Below are 17,342 nucleotides of genomic sequence, written 5' to 3' on the forward strand. Positions count from 1 at the left end.
AAGGACACATCCTGCTGCCCTAGCTATTGTTCTGACAACTAACTGCATTAGAACGGCACACCTTAATAATCTTCTTACACCATGTGCCTGTGTCTCTGGAAAGCTATTCCCAAAGCACCCGAATATATTTGTGCCATCCTTCAGGGAAAGATTTACAACATATTTGTTTTTAGTTTTGGTTTCATGGTTTCTGTGAGAAGAGGGCTGTTGCCTGGTTCCAGGATAAAGGTGAGATTTTTTTAGAAGTTATGGTACCCCTACACAATCTCTGCTCACAGGCCCCAGAATAACAGGATGTTTCTGTGAAAATGATCAGTAACCAAAGTGTGTAGACTATTCTAAAATGTAGACTTTAAACTTGTTAGCGTCCTACTGAGATGAATGGGGCAGTTCAGATTTCTCTTAGAGCTTCTGTCGCAGATGATCTACAGATGCAAACAGACAGTATTTTATTGGGTCATGGTAGATACATTTTCTTCAGAACTGTTAGGACTAGAAACATAATTGTTTAAAAACTAAACCTTAAATTCTACAGAAGCTAATTGGGTCACCAGAGAAGAGATGCTACCATTCAGACTCCTGCTCAATACAACTCTCATGCCTTCCCTTGGGATCACTCTGTGACTCTGCACCCCATATTCTTCATAGTGATATTATTATATGATATGATTATAGCATAATTATGATGCATTTTATACAAGATAAGTCATGTGAGGTGTCATTGAAAAAGTTCTAATTTGCTGAATATGATTACCTACTTGCGTGCACGTATCACTTTTGTATCTGAAGTTATGAATATTGACTATGTATCTATATTTCAAATGTAGTTACACCTGGGTGAGGCCCAGTAGGCAAGATGCTTTCAGTCTAGATAGTGGGTGAAGAAGGGCCTATTCAGGGTAATGGGCCATTAGGAAAAACAATAGGCATTAGGAGAAGCTTATCCCACACCTGGTGAGCATTCCTGAGAACGCTACAGACAGCCTGTAAGTAATGGCTGCTATGACTCTACAAGGACATGTGACCAGGCCACATGATTCTGGACTCCATTTTGGGATGTAAGTATTTTTCCATAAATTGGTCTGGGAACCAAGTTTTGAAACAAAGGGTTCCTGCCATATGCTAAATCTATATAAGGCAGGCAGTTCCATCATCTGAGGTTCTTTACTCCCCACACAAGAAGACTCCTGGAAATATCTGAGGAACAAAGACTGAACTGGGGGAAGTGCTGGACCCAGGCTAACAGGATTTCTAGCCTGTGTATGAAAGACCTGGGGATTCCAAGCTGTAGACAAGTGAAGCTTGCCCCTTAAGAATCTGCAGCCTGCTTGTATCATTTCTCAGGATGAGAATCTGCTAATTCATATCTAATCTATTTAGTATATTAAGCTTAGTTTATATTTTTTGTTTATTTGCTAGGTAATCAGCTTTGCTCTGTTTGCTATCACTTAAAATCTATCTTTTGTAATTAATAAACTTGTTTTTGTTTTAATTTAAACCAGTGATCTTTGACTGGAGTGCTTGGGGAAAATCTCTGCTTGGTTACCACAAGTGTGCATTGCTCTCTTCACATTGAGGGAGAGGTGGACTGGGTATTAAACCCATAAACTGGCCAGATTTCATAGAATATCAGTGTTGGAAGGGACCTCAGGAGGTCATCTAGTCCAACCCCCTGCTCAAAGCAGAACCAATCCCCAGACAGATTTTTGCCCCAGATCCCTAAAGGCCCCCTCAAGGACTGAACTTACAACCCTGGGTTTAGTAGACTAATGCTCAAACCACTGAGCTATCCCCCCCAGGGCAGGATGATACTGCTCTGGGGTCCTAGGCTGGGAAGCTGGTGGTTAGAGAGCCTGTGTGTAACTGCATCTGGGTGTGTCCCTACCTGTGTGAATGCTCATGAAAGTGCAGGCTGGAGAGCTTTGTGGCTTGTCACAACAGTGCAGTGTGTAAGGGAGCCCAGACCGGTGGGTCAGAGGGCTCAGTGGTACCAGTTCCAGGTGGCACCTGTCACACACTCTATATATGTATGTTGTCTTTTTATTGTCACTTTGTTATTATTTATTTCTGTTTAGGAGCCCATTGGGTGGTTACTCATTAAAACTAAATATTACATTGGAGGAACTTTATCAAGAGAAAACTGGAATAGCTGACTGTATGTATATTAAAGAACTTGTACTGAGGATCTTTATATTTCTAGAGATTACATTATATCTTTTGTCATGAGTTATTAAAGGTAACATTACTTGTCTAGATTGGCATTTTCACTATCTTTGGTATTCACTCCACCCTTTTGATTACATAAAGGATCAGCTCAAGTTTCATTTAGACACTGAGCCACGTGATTAGAGACAAACATAAAAAGTTGTGACACTGTTCTTTCCCTAGTCTCAAGAGTGATTAGAGCAGAGAGAGGGAACAAACAACTGAGAAGTCAGATAGAGAACAAGAAACTGAGAGGTACAGAGCTAAAATGAACCTTCTTCCTAGCTTTTCCATTGAGACCTGGGCTCTCCTGATTGCAGTGCTATTTCTCCTGACACTGTAAGTATAATTCTACACATTGCTTTTCTACTTGTGCTGTTTTCAAATTCTTGAAGGAGAGCCACTGTTAATTTAAATGTTACTGGTCTTTTCATAGAATCATATAAGTGTAGGGCTGGCAGGGACCTCAATAGGTCATCTAGATCAGTCCCCTGCACTCAAGGAAGGACTAAGTAATAACTAGACCATTCCTGACAGGTGTTTGTCCAATCTGCTCTTAAAAACCTCTAATGCAGTGGTCCCCAAACTTTTGAGAGTTATGCCTTGTCTGCGCTCTCCCCGGAGCCAGGGCCAGGAGCAGTGCTGCAGCTCCGGGGAAGAGGGGGAAGGGATGCGGCCAGGGGTAAGAGGGCCGAGGTTGGGGGCTGCAGCTGGGGATGGGTCTAGGGCCAGGGCCAGAGATGGGGTTAGGGTTAGGGCAGGGGCCAGAGGCTGGGTGTGGGAGCAGAGCTGCAGCTGGGCTGCAGTGGGGGCCAGCAGTCAGGCCCACGCCAGGGGCTGTCAATGGCTCCACTCCTGCTCCCGTCCCCAGACTTGGCCCTAGGAGCCAGGACCAAGGGCCAAGGCTGGGGTGGGGCCGGAAGCGGAGCCGCACTGAGGCTGGGGACAGCACCACAACTGGGGGTGGGACCGGAGCAGAGCTGGGAACGGGGCAGGGCTGAATGGCGTTCCCTCCCCGCCTCCCATGGGGGCTGGCCCAGCCTGCCGCATCCCCCGAATGTTCCTCCGCACCCCCCTAAGGGGGTGCACCCCACAGTTTGGGAACCTATGCTCTAATGACAGAGATTCCCCAACCTTCCTAGGCAATTTGTTCTAGTGCTTAATTACCCTGACAGGAAGTTTCCTAATGTCCAACCTAAACCTCTCATTGCTTCTTGTCCTATCCTGAGAGGATAAGGAGAACAATTTTTCACCCTTCTCCTTGTAATAACCTTTTATGTACTTGAAAACTGTTATCCTGTCCCCCTCAGTCTTCTCTTCTCCAGACTAAACAAACAAAGGTGTGTTTTTTTCCAATCTTTCCTCACAGGTCATGTTTTATAGACCTTTAATCTTTATTGCTGCTCTCCTCAGGACTTTCTCCAATTTGTCCACATTTTACTGAAATGTGGTGCCCAGAACTGGACACAATACTCCAGCTGAGACCTTATCAGCACAGAGTAAAGAAGAAGAATTACTTCTCGTGTCCTGTTTACAACACACCTGCTGATACATCCCAGAATGCTGTTCACTTTTTTTGCGACAGTGTTACACTATTGACTCATTTTTAGCTTGTGATCCGCTATAATCCCCAGATCTCTTCCCACACTACTCTTTCCTGGGCAGTCATTTCCCATTTTGTATGTGTGCAATTGATTGTTCCTTCCTAAGTGGAGTACTTTGCATTTGTTCTTACTGAATTTGATCCTATTTACTTCAGACCATTTCTCCGGTTTGTCCAGATCATTTTGAATGTTAATCCTATCCTCCAAAGCACTTACAACTCCTCCCAGCTTGGTATCATCCACAAACTTTATAAGTGAACTCTCTATGCTATTATCTAAATCAATTATGAAGATATTGAACAGAACTGGATCCAGAACCAATCCTTGTGGTACCCCACTCAATATGTCCTTCTAGCTTGACTATGAACTACTGATAACTACTCTCTGGGAATGGTTTTCCAACCAGTTATGCGCCCACCTTATAGTAGCTCCATCTAGTCCAGGGGTCATCAACCGGTCGATCACGCTTGACTGATCGATCCTAGAGAATCTCCCAGTCAATCGCAATCTCTGGCGGCACACAGGGGCTGCCACTAAGACAAGTTCCCTGCCTGTGCCGGCCCCACGCCGCTCCCAGAAGTGGCCAGCGCGGCCCTGGGGGCGGGGGAGCAGGGGTCTCCCTCCGTGTGCTGTTCCTGCCTGCAAGCACCACCTCCGCACCTCCCATTGGCTGGGAATGGGGAGCTGTGGCCAATGGGAGCTGTGACGGCAGTGCTTGCAGAGAGGGGCAGGGCACGGAGTCATGTGCTGCCGCGCTCCCCCTCCCACCCCCGGGGCTGCAGGGGCGCCTTGGTCCCGTCCTGGAGCATAGGGTTACCATATTTCAACAATCAAAAAAGAGGACACGGGGTGCCGCCCTAGCCCCGCCCTCTCCCACTTCCCGCCCCCCTCAGAATCCCCCTACCTGTCCCCTAACTGCCCTCTCCTGAGACCCCCCCACCCTAACTGCCCCCAGGACCTCACCCCCTATCTAAGTCTCCCTGCTCCCTGACCCCTGACTGCCCCAACCGCTCTCTACACCCCCTTCTCCTGACAGCCCCCCCAGAACCCCCGACCAATCTAACCCCCCTGTTCCCTGTCCCTTGCCTGCCCCCCCCCACCAGGCTGAGGGAGAGCTGCGGGCTCCACGTGCAGCCAAACACTGTGGCGTTGCTCTGCGGGGGAGGAGGGAGCAGGGGAGGGGGAGGGACTCTGGCTGCCAGAGGCCCCAGTGGCTGCGAGCGGCTTTCAATCAGGCCCAACCGTCCAATCAGCCGCCCCGCACTCTGCATGAGGGGAAGGGGGAAATCCCGGACATTTCTACTTTATTAGAAATCCCCCCTGGACGGCCATTTAAAGCTGAAAAAGCCGGACATGTCCGGGAAAACCCGGACGGATGGTAACCCTACTGGAATGGCCTGGGGCCGGGGTAGGCAAGGAGCCTGCTTAGCGGCAGCCACGCTGCACCACCAACCTTCTGTTTGTTTTCATTGTTTGAAAATGTAATGGTTATACTCTGACATTACAACATGTGTGTTATTCTGTGCAGCCCTGGCTACATTTCTGTCCTGTCCTACTAATACCTGTCACTTCTGTAGCACCATCTGTCGGAGGATCTCACAGCATTTTACAAATGGTGAATTGAGCCTAACAGCCCTGGGAGGGAGGCAAGGGTCATCATCCCAATTTTGAAGATTGGGAAATGGAGCCAGTGACTTGCGCTAGGGTCACAGCAAGCCAGTGACATACCCTGAAAAAAAAGCCCACATTTCCTTTCTTACAGGCCCATGCTAAGCCCACTAGGCAATGCTAAACCCCAGAGATTGCTGTAGTACAGTGGTGAGCAAGTATTCCCTGTAGATACAGGCACACTTGGACCAGAGTCATCAAAACTGGCAAATGCTCCGGCAAGAGTTCGCCACATGCAAACTGAGGATAATGATGTTTCCTTTTTCCTCACTCTGTCTGTCTTGGCTGTCTGGACTGTAAGCTCTTGGGGACAAAGACTCTCGTACCGTGTGTTTGTACAGCACCTATCACAATGGGACTGATCTCAGCGGGGATTTCTAGGCATGACCATCATACAGATACTAACTAGTAATAATAAAGCGAGGGGTAAGTTACACCTCCCTACCCCAGCCTGGCTCCTGGTGTCCGAGGGAGGAGTCACCTGGAAGAAAGGCAGGCTGGATGGCAGCTGTTGTTCTGGGCCAAACGAGGCCTTTGATACGGTTTCCTTGACAAACACTGGAGCTGTACCATTCATTTAGTGACAACGCTCTTGCTTGGGAAGCGGGTAACCTCCATCTGAAAACAAATACAGTACATTCTACCCCGATATAACGCGACCCGATATAACACGAATTCGGATAGAACACGGTAAAGCAGCGCTCTGGGGGGGGGCGGGGCTGCGTGCTCCGGCGGATCAAAGCAAGTTCAATATAACGTGGTTTCACCTATAACGCGGTAAGATTTTTTGGCTCCTGAGGACAACGTTTTATCGGGGTAGAGGTGTATTTGAAAAGCTCTTTCAACACAGCGAAAGACAAGCTTAGCAGAGAGCCCTGAGGTAGGAGTAATAACTTTACAACACCAAAAAAAAAGGGTTCTTCAGAGGAGAGAAATCTGCAAAGCTGTCAACAAAATCCAAACAGAAACCCGTCAGACGGGGGCCCCCGACACACCACTGCACTAACATTGGGCTAAGCACAGGGAGAACAATACATGAAATTAAAGTACAGCTTTCACAAAAGCCCTGCTCAGGACTTAACTTCCGGCTCCATTTTGATTTCTCTGAAAAAAAAAAAAAGTAAGCTTTGTTCTCATTTCCTCATTACTTTCTGGCTCCTCTCTGTGAGCTGGCAATGAGCCTAGAGAGGCTTCTCTTTTGCATTTTGCTAATGGGTTGAAGACCCCGTTTTTACTGGAGCACCTATTCCTTTATGAGAGGCTTGCTTTTACCTCAGGGCTCTCTCTCCAAAGATTTGTGGTGCAGCTGTGAGGTTTATCACTGGCTATGTTTATTAAATAGCTTTACAAGGCACAACTCTTTTGGACCACACTTTCCAGCTTCCAGAGTGGGTGCTTCATTCCTGAGCTAATGCAACATCTTCACTTCCTCTGGATAGACTTTGAGATCTTTCAGCCCCGACATCACTGCAATTACTGTCCTGAAGCCTTCAGAATCTTCTGTTATTTTTTACAGATATGGGATCTGGCCATTTGGTTTTTTCAAGAAATTGGGTATCCCTGGGCCAAAGCCATTGCCTTTCTTTGGAACTTCCTTGGAGTATCGTAAAGTAAGTGTTTGAAGGCTTCTCCTGGCCTCCAGAAATATATGTCCTTCATCATACAATAGCTAGATTTGTATAATGCATTGCTGAGTTCTTCTGTGTGCTAAGCTCTGCTCTAATGCACAGGTTGTGTAGGACCTAATGCAGGATAACAATTCTGTAATGCAGATTATAGTGTGAAGGGCCTGGTGAGCCCCGGAGTGATTGCCCAAAACAGGTGAACACATATAGGTGGCTGGTTTGCAGTCACTATTTACTGAGTTGCTTGCAAACAGTTTACTTACAGACTCCTTAACCTCAAGCATGATATGACCCTAGAGTAACTAGATCCAGCAACGTTCTTATAGGATTCTATCCCTCACAAAGACGTTAGGAGTCTCAGGAGCACACAGGGGTGCTTGGCCCGGCTGCTAGCTCTAGACTTTTAGTCCCACTACAGCCCCATTCCCAGCCCCACCCCTGGAAACCCTGCTTCTTTTCTAATTGTATTTTAAACATCTCTCTCTGCAGGGTTTCTTGACATTTGACGCTACATGCTATGAGAAATACGGGAAAATCTGGGGGTGAGTATGTTTACCAACCAATACTGTTTGGTATTCTCCTCACATTATCCTATAGCCAGAATCCAAATCAGAGGGTGAAAAAAATCCACTGGAAGAGACGATCTCAAAGGCCCAAATCCTGTAACTGGACCCTGTTCTCCATGTGGAACCCCAAAAAGGTTAATGGGGCAGTGCCCAGATGCAAGCATCCATTCACATGGATCTGACTGCAGGAGCCAGGCCACAGACATGCTATGTACACATTAATCTGAACTCCCACATGAAAGCAGTTCCATATCAGATGCAGATTGCCAGCTCCTGCTCCCACTGAAGTTAATGGCAAAACTACCATTGACATAAAAGGAAATTTGTAACTTAGAAGTCCAGTTCTCCTGGATTGCAAACTGTAAAGGAAGGTATATGTATTCCAGATACTACACAGATATGCTGTTATTGTATATAGATCCCAGTTCTACCAACTCTGTTTCCATCTCTAACCCTGACATGCTGAAGCGTGACACATTTACATTACCACTGGTCTTATTCAACACTGGATACTCCCTACAGTATTTGCCACTGCGGTTATTACTTGGGCTACATGCTCTGGTATCTTCTGCAATCTATCCAGCTGGCCCTTATAACATTTTCCCATCCATTCAAAAACCCTTATAAATCCATATTTAACTTATTTATTATCCTATAATGGATGTCTTTAAAAATCTGGTCTTAAAACCATGATTTAAAACAAGAATTCAAGCCAATCTACAGGTGTATTTCAGTGCAACCAGCTGAAAAGGTTCAAGTACGTGAATCAAAAGGATGGAACAAATTTACTGCTATCATCATAACAGAGAGTAAGAGTCTGGAAATCTATAGTCCAAAGAGTGAAAGTGAAGGTACCTACTACTGCCTTTTGGATTCTGTAGCTCTGTGTTCAGTATCTCTCATTGATTTTAGAAGGTGTTTGGCCTTCTACAGGATTGGACCCTTTCTTTAACATTTGTAAAAAAATGTGAAGCAATCCTTTTGTTTTCACATTGTGTGATAAGTTACTGTGACATCTTGCTGAACATTATTTGCTTCTGATAATCCTTTTGTTATTATTCGAGTTATGCATGACATCGCGTGAGGGGCTTGTGTCACAGAAAAATCTGTACTATTGATCGTTTGTTTTTGGAAAAGATTTCCCGGTACAAATCTCATACAGGAAAAATCCTATTCTAGCTCCAGAGAGAGGGGAGGGATTGATCTGAGGAAAAATTGAAAAGAATAAATGTTTTACTTGGGAAAATGAGGAACTTCTAGAGAGCTGTCTACATGCATTTGAAGGGCATAAGCACCGAAGAGGGAGAGGAGTTTAGGTCAGCAGGCTGAGGTACAGCTAGGAGGAATGGGATGAAATTAAATGAGCATCACCCATTTAAAAATGACACCTTGGCCTGAAATCTTTTACTTACTAGAGATACCAGTAGCACCCACATGAATATAAATGAAAGAAAGTTGAGAAAAAAAACAGTATTTCTCTCTGTAGCTTCAGTTTGTTAACTATGTGCATTTGACAGCACTTTGTATATAGTCATTTTCACCATTTCCCCTGGATAGTCAGTTCCTCCTATTCTTTCTGTGGGTCTTTAATGCAACTACAAGAAACAGAAAACTAATTTAAAATACAACTGTAATACTGTAAGCATAAGAGGGGGAACTGGGAACGGGTATAGTACTGCACCTAAAACTCCATTTAACTTCCTTTTTTTGAAGTGACTAAAATATGATGCTGGGTCCCTTTCAGAAAAGATACATGTAGGCTGTATATTGGGGACATTTACGTGTGTGTGAGAGAGAGATTTTTCAGACAGCCATAGTCTCTCAAGGAAACATTCCTGCAGTGGCTGGAAAAGGCAGGAATATATGGTGGCCTGAAAGGCCTTTTCCATCTCTAATTTCTATGATTCTGTATTTCCAGTCAGTGCACTTTGCTATAGAAGCTAATAAAGACTAGGACTTGTAGCTATCAGAGAAACACCAAGGAGAAAGGAGCTTTTGTTTAACTCTTGACTTTCACTGATAGTAGTTAATCATGAATTTTTATTTCTTTTCCCCCATAGGTTTTATGATGGCAGGCAACCTGTGCTGGCTGTCACAGATTCTACAATAATTAAAACCGTGCTGGTGAAAGAGTTCTTCACTACCTTTACCAACCGGAGGGTAGGCTTGTAATCATTAATATTAATCAGAAAGATGCAATAAAGCCATAAGAACATCAAATACTGTAGTTAAACACTGTAGGGATACACAAGATTTCTTTCGGAGATGCAGAACGAATGCACACCTGGGATTAATCTAAGTGGCCACTGCATATCCCTAAAGGAGCAAGGGAGCAGGGGAACCTCACCTGGAACTGGATACCCTGGCTCTCAAAGAAAACTGGTTGACTGCACTTTAAAAGCTGCTTAGGTTGTTGATTTTTATTTATTAAAAAAAAAAAAAAAAAGTATTTAGGACAAAGTCAGCTCTCGGTTACACCAGTATAAATAAGAGGTGAATTTGATTGTGTGTGTGTGTGCACCAGTCTGAGTTAGTGTGTATACATTTGTACAGGTCTCCCCCCATGCGTGTAGAGTGGTGTCTTCTTGTGGGTATATCTGCCTAAGTGTAACCAGTTTGGGGAAGTCTATGTGTGTGTGTGTACATGGTGAGGGAAAAGGATTGCTTCATGCACTCTTATCTTTATTAGAGAAACCCAATAGCTTCTTGAGAGTTATAAACTTGCCTTTGTCACCCCAGAATTTAGGTCTAGTGGGAATAATGGAGTCGGCTGTCTCCCTAGCTGAGGATGAGAAGTGGAAGAGAATTCGTACTGTGCTCTCGCCAACCTTCACCAGTGGGAAGCTAAAGGAGGTAAAACCCAGAGGACGAGTCACAAACTAACCCTTGGGTCAGTGCACAGATGGCATTCAGGCTGAGATAGTTATAATGGTCTGGTCTCTTCAGTCCGATTCAAATGATTAAACTGGCCTATTTCATTTGTGCCTCCTAATGTAAAAAAAAGGAAAAAAGGAAAAAGGTTTAAAACAGAAAGCTCCTGACAGTAGAAACGGATCAAGTCTGTAAGTATTAATGAACCTCCCCTCCACTTTTCACAAGCTAGGCTTAACGAAGAAGTAAAATTTGATATGTTTAACTCACGTCCTGTAATGTGTATTTCAGATGTTTCCCATTATCAAGCATTACGGGGACGTTTTGGTGAGAAATGTTCAGAAGAAAGCAGAAAAGGATGAGCCCGTGGACGTTAAGGAGTGAGTAACTCTGCCAGGAACAGGAACAGCAAATCTTGTTAGCAACCCTTTGGTTCATTCATTACTGGCAATGCAGATTGTTCTTTGCATGAACAGGGCTATCTGAAGGGCTAAGATGAAATTTAAAAGGGAAAATTTAGGCTAAATCTCAAGAAAAACTCCCTGGTGTGAAATCTGTGGAACAGTCTCGCAAGGGAATTGGTGGAAGCCCCAAAGTTTGGCACATTTTAACTAGAGTGGAAAAAACACTAGACTATGTAGTGTAGGGAACAACCCTTCACTGGCAAGGAGATTGAGAGGATGGTCTAACAGACCTTTACTATCTCTAAGTTTGTGATTTAATACATGAGGACCAAAGCTGAGACTTGGTCAGACAAAACTTTTTTGTAAAGGTGTGCTTCCATGACGGTTCTTAGATGGTGCATCCTTTGGGGCAGAGACTGTCTTTTTGGCTGTGTTGACCCAGCATGTTTGGGCACTACCAGAATACAAATAATAAATAAATAAATAATAATATATTATTATTGCATTTTTATTTATTTTTGACAGCTCATTTATTGTACCACTGGAGCACACAGATTTAATATCAGCTGTCAGCAGAACTAGGGCTCACAGCCTCTTAAAAGGCCACAGGTACCTGACAAGATATTCACAGGCCCTTGAATAGGTCTGATTCCACCAGAGGACACACACATAGGCCAATACGTTATGTTGTGTAATATCCAGAGCAAAGCTACCAGATTCTACATTCTGAGAGCTCTAGGTAAAACTTCATGAAAATCTATCCCTTTCTCTATAGATGTTCTACTTGTGTTGAGTACCTTGCCCCACCCTTTTCAACAGCATAAAGAAAAGTCTCATGAGAGTTTTCTTTTCTTTAAGGAGATGCAATATAGGAAGGGAGGGAAAAGTTGTAATTACCTATTTCAAATATTAACTCCCCTATCTGTGTTCTGTTTTTTCTCAGCATCTTTGGAGCCTATAGCATGGATGTTGTCACTAGCACTTCCTTCGGTGTGAACATTGACTCCATGAACAACCCCAAAGATCCTTTTGTCAAGGAAATCAAGAAGCTAGTGAAGTTTAACTTTTTTGACCCACTCTTCATATTGATATGTAAGTTCGCTCTTGCTCACTAAAAATTCCATTTAAGTGTTTCGTTTTGAACCGTGACTTCAGCATCAGAATCAGACAAGAGGTCTATTGGTTACACAATACAAGTGGCTATACCTTAGCCTATAAGCCAATGACTAGGCAACTTTACTGCTAAGGATAAAAGTCTCAAGGGTCTTCTTAGACAAATTCTGCTCCAATTTATACCCATACAATCACACTGATGAGAATCATCTGGAGTTATGCAAGTGCTAGTAAGCTCAGAATTTGGTCTATGGGTTGTGGGAAGGATCACAATGCTGTGGGGATGGTTTGGAGATGTTTGCTGGGACCTGAGATGTTAGTGAATCTCAGAACATTGAGATCAGTCTGAAATGACTGGAAGAAATTCAAAACTTTTAGATTATTTTCATTCTGGTCAATATCGCTGTAGTATTGCTAGTGCAAACTGGAAGAATGTCCTGCCCTCAGAATATGACTCACCAGTCTCAATGACAGTGCCTCCAGTCAGATGTGCTGTGAAATAGTGTAATGTTCCTTTTGCTTTCACTTACATTTAGGGCTAAATTATATCATTTCTGCAGAAACCTCAGTAGAGGCAGTGTGCCCATCTGCCCCACAGGGAACATGGTGGCGGACGGGCCCTCAGTGAGCTCCTGAGTGCATAGGAGACGTGATCAAATAGAGCCATCATTTAGATGCAGCCTCATCTTTCTAATAAACATTTCCAGTTGTTCTAATTAATATTTTACCATAGATATCTTAGGTGAAATGGACTTTTATTCCCTGGACCTTGCTTCAATCACAGTTATTTTTGTCTCCCTTCTAGTTGTATGCCCATTCCTCATTCCCCTTCTTAAGAAGATGGATGTGAATATTTTCCCCAAAGATGCCGTAGAATTCTTCACAAAGTCGATCGCCAGAATGAAGGAGGAACGTGAAAAAGAGGCCAAAGGGGTAAGCAGGACTCTCCCAGTCATGATGCCAGAGAACATTCTCTATTCAATTAGCCCAAGTGAAAAACACTTACTTGCTTGAGTTAGAGTCTAGCAAAGGACCACAATAGCGTGTGTGCATCAGTGATCTCAGGCTATATCAGGGTAAAAACCATGCAAACTGAATTGCAGTTTGGGTGTGCAAAGATAATGATTTACAGAAAACTACCCTAGGGAGTAGACTTGGAGAGCTGGAGCAGAAAGAGGGAGAGACTCCACTGAGCAAGCAGTAGAGCTGTGCATCAATACACAGTGCAGTGTCATTGATATTGTGGTATTCACGAGCACAGTTCCCAAAAGAGGCAGTCTTCACTCTCCAAAAATGACAGAATCACATTTATCTCCCTGCTAGACTTCCCCAGAGCAATCCTGTTGTAAGTAGGGTAACCAGATAGTAAGTGTGAAAAATAGGGACGGGGTGGGGGGTAATTGGCACCTATATAAGAAAAAGTCCCAAATATCAGGACATCTGGTCACCGTAGTTGTAAGATAGCTACTCGTAAAAGTCACTTACTGAGATGTAGTTATTACTTTCCCCGAAAATTGCATAGCTGTATTAATGAGGGTGCTTTGCAAAGCGGACAAAAATAGTTTAGCTCTGCAGTCATCATTCCTTGCGACAGCAAGAGACCAAGTGTGCTGTCTTTGCTGACATCTCTTTGGGACTGGGCAGATGGAACCCTCCCAGAAGCGTAAGAGTTCCATGTTTTGACCCACTGTAACAAGAAAGGCATTTACATTCTGTTGGGTCCTCTCTGGCCACGCCTGGGGACTTTAAAATACAACATTTGTGTTCTGAGACCCATCTTTCTGAGCCTTCCCTGGGGGATCTCTCACCAGACCAGCTCTCCAATGAGTGGTTACTTCTTTTCCCAGGGCCGAGTGGATTTCCTGCAGCTGATGATCGAATCCCAGAACTCTAACACTAGCCATGATAGCAATGGAGTGACTCACACATATAAAGGTATCACCATAAAAATACCCATACTTGTGAGTGCCTTTGGGGGCTGCTGGAGTGAGGGGAATAAGAATAGGTGTCCTACTGGAGAAGAAATAAATGGTTCGTGCCCCCGTCTCCGGCTGGGGAGAGGACTCGTTGACTCACCTGGACTATACGTACATTTTTGTTCAGCACAGAGTTAGATGGGGACAAGTGATCATCACTTTTATGTAACACTTTTTCCACTAGTAGAATAGAAGACATGCATTCCAGGCCAACTCCTGCCATATAATCGTTAGCCTTGGCCAGTGAAAAATATGGAGTTGGTACCTGCCAAAAGGCCAGCTCTGCCCCCCAGCTATTTGTTTGCATTGCATCACTATGCACAATTCATTTAAAGAAAACTGCTTCAATTACAGCTTGGTTAGAAATATCCTCAGTTCTTCTCAGGACTGGAAATAGCAGGTGTCCTATGACGTTTATGTAACCACAGAATACTTGGGTTAGATAACCTGAAAATGAACCACAGCAAACTTGGCAGGAACCCATGTTTTGCTTTGTGTGTTCTGCATGAACCAATCAACAATGCCAGAGGTTACAAAGCAATCATTAGTCCTTGTTTAATTTTCCCACCATACCCCATCAACCACGCCTATGGGATAATAATAACAATTAAGGCTAAGATGTTGTCAGGGATATTTTTAGTAAAAGTCAGGGACCGGTCATGGGCAATAAAGAAAAATTCACGGAAACCCGTGACCGGTCCCTGACTTTTACTAAAAATATCCTTGACAAAATGGGGAGCCCAGCTGCAGGGTCCCCACACTGCCTGCAAAGATTGAGCAGCTGCGGGGGCGCTCCGAGCTCTGGGGGCTCCCACCACCTGTGGGGGCTTGGAGCTCCAGGGTCCCCCTGCTCAGAGCTCCAAGGTAACCCTGCCACCCACAGCGGCCGGGAGCTTTGAAAGACTCCCGGTGCCCGCGGCAGCTCGGAACTCCGGGGGCTACACTGCCCATGGCGGCTCAGAGCTCCAGGGTACCCCTGCTGCCTACTGCGGCTCAGAGCTCCTGAGCTCCCTCCCCCATGGCAGCCAGGAGCTGGGGGCCCCCCGCTGCCTGCGGTGGCTCGGAGCTGTGGGGGAACCCCTACTGCCCGAGGTGGTTGGGAGCTTCGGCCCCGCCGCCTGTGGTGGCTGGGAGCTCCGGGGAGCCCCACTGCCTGTGTCGGCTGGGAGCAGTGTGGGGGTCCCCACTGCCCACAGCACCTCAGAGCTCCGGGGGGCCCCCGCTGTGTGCGTCCGCCGGGAGCTGCCGGCAGCCAGGAGCTGCAGCCTCGCCGCCCGCATCAACCGGGAGCTGCGGCCCTGGCACCCACATCTGCCGGGAGCTGCAGAGGCCCTGCCGCCTGCGTCCTCCAGGACCTGCAGGGGGTCCCGCCGCCCAAGGCCATGGGGAACTGCAGGTCGCCCTTGCTGCAGCAGGTGGTAGGGGGACCCCGCAGCTCCCGGCCGACAGGGCTGAATTCCTGGAGGTCGCTGGAAGTCACAGATTCCATGACTTCCGCAACCTCCTTAAAAAATTGTAGCCTTAATAATAATAAATCGTTGTCCATCTATACTTTTATAAAATATACTATGTGCAGAGAGTGCAGCCTATGTGCTGTAGTGTTTGGGCCTCAACTTTTCTACCTATTTTCCTCTCTTCTCACAGGCCTGACTGATTCTGAGATTTTGGCACAAGCATTTATTTTCATTTTTGCTGGCTATGAGCCCACCAGCAACTCCCTTTGCTACCTCGCTTACAAACTGGCCACCCACCCTGATGTGCAGCAAAAGCTGCAGGAGGAGATAGACTCAGTTTTACCAAACAAGGTAAGAGAATGTTGGCTGCTCAGTGATTGTGTAGAGCCTCTTTAAAGCCAGTTTCTTCCCTCTAGTTAAGTCAAGTTAATGAGACTGTTCTTTAAAGATGTTAAATACATGTGCTAAAAAACTACCATTTAATAAATACTGACTCTGCTATCCTGTGGAAGCTCTGATGGGCACACTTTAAGAAATTTCTGCTTTCACTAAAAGGAGAGCCAATAACTTGCTTCCAAAATGGCATATGTTCATTTCAGGGGTGTTACATAAAGTACCATGTGTGGAATATACCACGACTGTCTTGCAAACTCCGTACCATAACTATTATATGCAAAATAGCGATTGTGCATTTCTCAAAATCTCCAGATGATATATGAGAGGAAGGGAGGCTGAAGGGATGGTGAACATGGATAACAGTAGCCTGGCAATACCAGGGATTACAAATCAATCTTTAGTACAATTTTTAAATCCCCAATCTCAAACCCACACCAGTAACTCTGGCCATGGGACAATAAAATAAATCCTTACTGAGTCATATATGTACATTATACCAACATACACAGACACACACATACTTATCTTGTTTTTCTTATCTCTGCTTGTCTATGTATTTTCCCCATACTATCCTTTTTTCTACCTATTGATCTCTCACATCAGAATTCACACACTCAGCAAGGGCCAAATTATCTCTAGTTACTTTAACTTGCTAAACAACAATGAATTGTTTATGAAGCAGTAGCAAAAGGAAACAAGGAGCGATAAAGAGTGGAAAGGAAATGCTAGATGGGAGACATGGAGTATTCTTGGAACAACTCAGGAAATTCATACCATTATTTATGGGTACTCATATTATGGTGTTTGTGATCTCTTACACTGGACTTCTACATGTCTCAAGAGATGCCACTTTTCAAAAATGCATTGGCCACACCAGGAGACTCAGAGAATTGCTGATTTTAAGTACAAACTTTGTTTGCAAAAATGAGCAGAGATTTCCAGAAACTTACATTATTTAGGAAAGAAAAATTAAGGTGAATCCTTAGATTCACACTGAACATTCAGTTCAGCATTGAATGTAGAATGTGCACTGTGACAGATGAGAGGGGAGGACATGATGGTTTCCACACTGATCACATGGAAATCTGATCTAGACTCCCACATGTCTGACAACCTTTTTCCCATTCCCCTGAAGGCTCCTCTCACCTACAATGCCCTGATGCAGATGGAGTATCTCGACATGTCAGTGAATGAAATCCTTAGGCTGTTTCCTCTTGGAGGACGACTTGAAAGGGTCTGCAAGAAAGACGTAGAGATAAATGGACTGACCATTCCAAAAGACACCGTGGTTGTTATCCCACTCTCTGTTCTGCACCGTATCCCAGAATACTGGCCAGAACCAGAGGAGTTCAGACCGGAAAGGTACAGAATCTATATCAATAGGGAATGAGCAATTATCTCTTTTACCTATATTACACCTCTACCCCAATATAACGCTGTCCTCGGGAGCCAAAAAATCT

General features: G+C 44.9%; 1 protein-coding gene across 1 annotated transcript in view; it reads left to right on the top strand.

Annotated features, from left to right (window-relative positions):
- The first annotated feature begins 2,392 nt into the window (after positions 1–2,392).
- The window catches only part of LOC112115577 (cytochrome P450 3A9-like), a 50,731-nt gene continuing 35,781 nt past the window's right edge, over positions 2,393–17,342 (top strand). The window contains exons 1-11 of the mRNA XM_026650601.1: positions 2,393–2,544; positions 6,994–7,087; positions 7,592–7,644; positions 9,729–9,828; positions 10,408–10,521; positions 10,831–10,919; positions 11,887–12,035; positions 12,862–12,989; positions 13,904–13,991; positions 15,677–15,837; positions 17,018–17,244. Coding sequence (XP_026506386.1) covers positions 2,474–2,544; positions 6,994–7,087; positions 7,592–7,644; positions 9,729–9,828; positions 10,408–10,521; positions 10,831–10,919; positions 11,887–12,035; positions 12,862–12,989; positions 13,904–13,991; positions 15,677–15,837; positions 17,018–17,244 — 1,274 coding nt within the window. The 5' untranslated portion in view covers positions 2,393–2,473. The remainder of the gene's footprint in view (positions 2,545–6,993; positions 7,088–7,591; positions 7,645–9,728; positions 9,829–10,407; positions 10,522–10,830; positions 10,920–11,886; positions 12,036–12,861; positions 12,990–13,903; positions 13,992–15,676; positions 15,838–17,017; positions 17,245–17,342) is intronic.

The sequence above is a fragment of the Terrapene carolina genome, unplaced genomic scaffold, assembly GCF_002925995.2.
Source record: "Terrapene carolina triunguis isolate 2854851 unplaced genomic scaffold, T_m_triunguis-2.0 Scaffold93, whole genome shotgun sequence".
NCBI classification, from domain to species: Eukaryota; Metazoa; Chordata; order Testudines; family Emydidae; genus Terrapene; species Terrapene triunguis.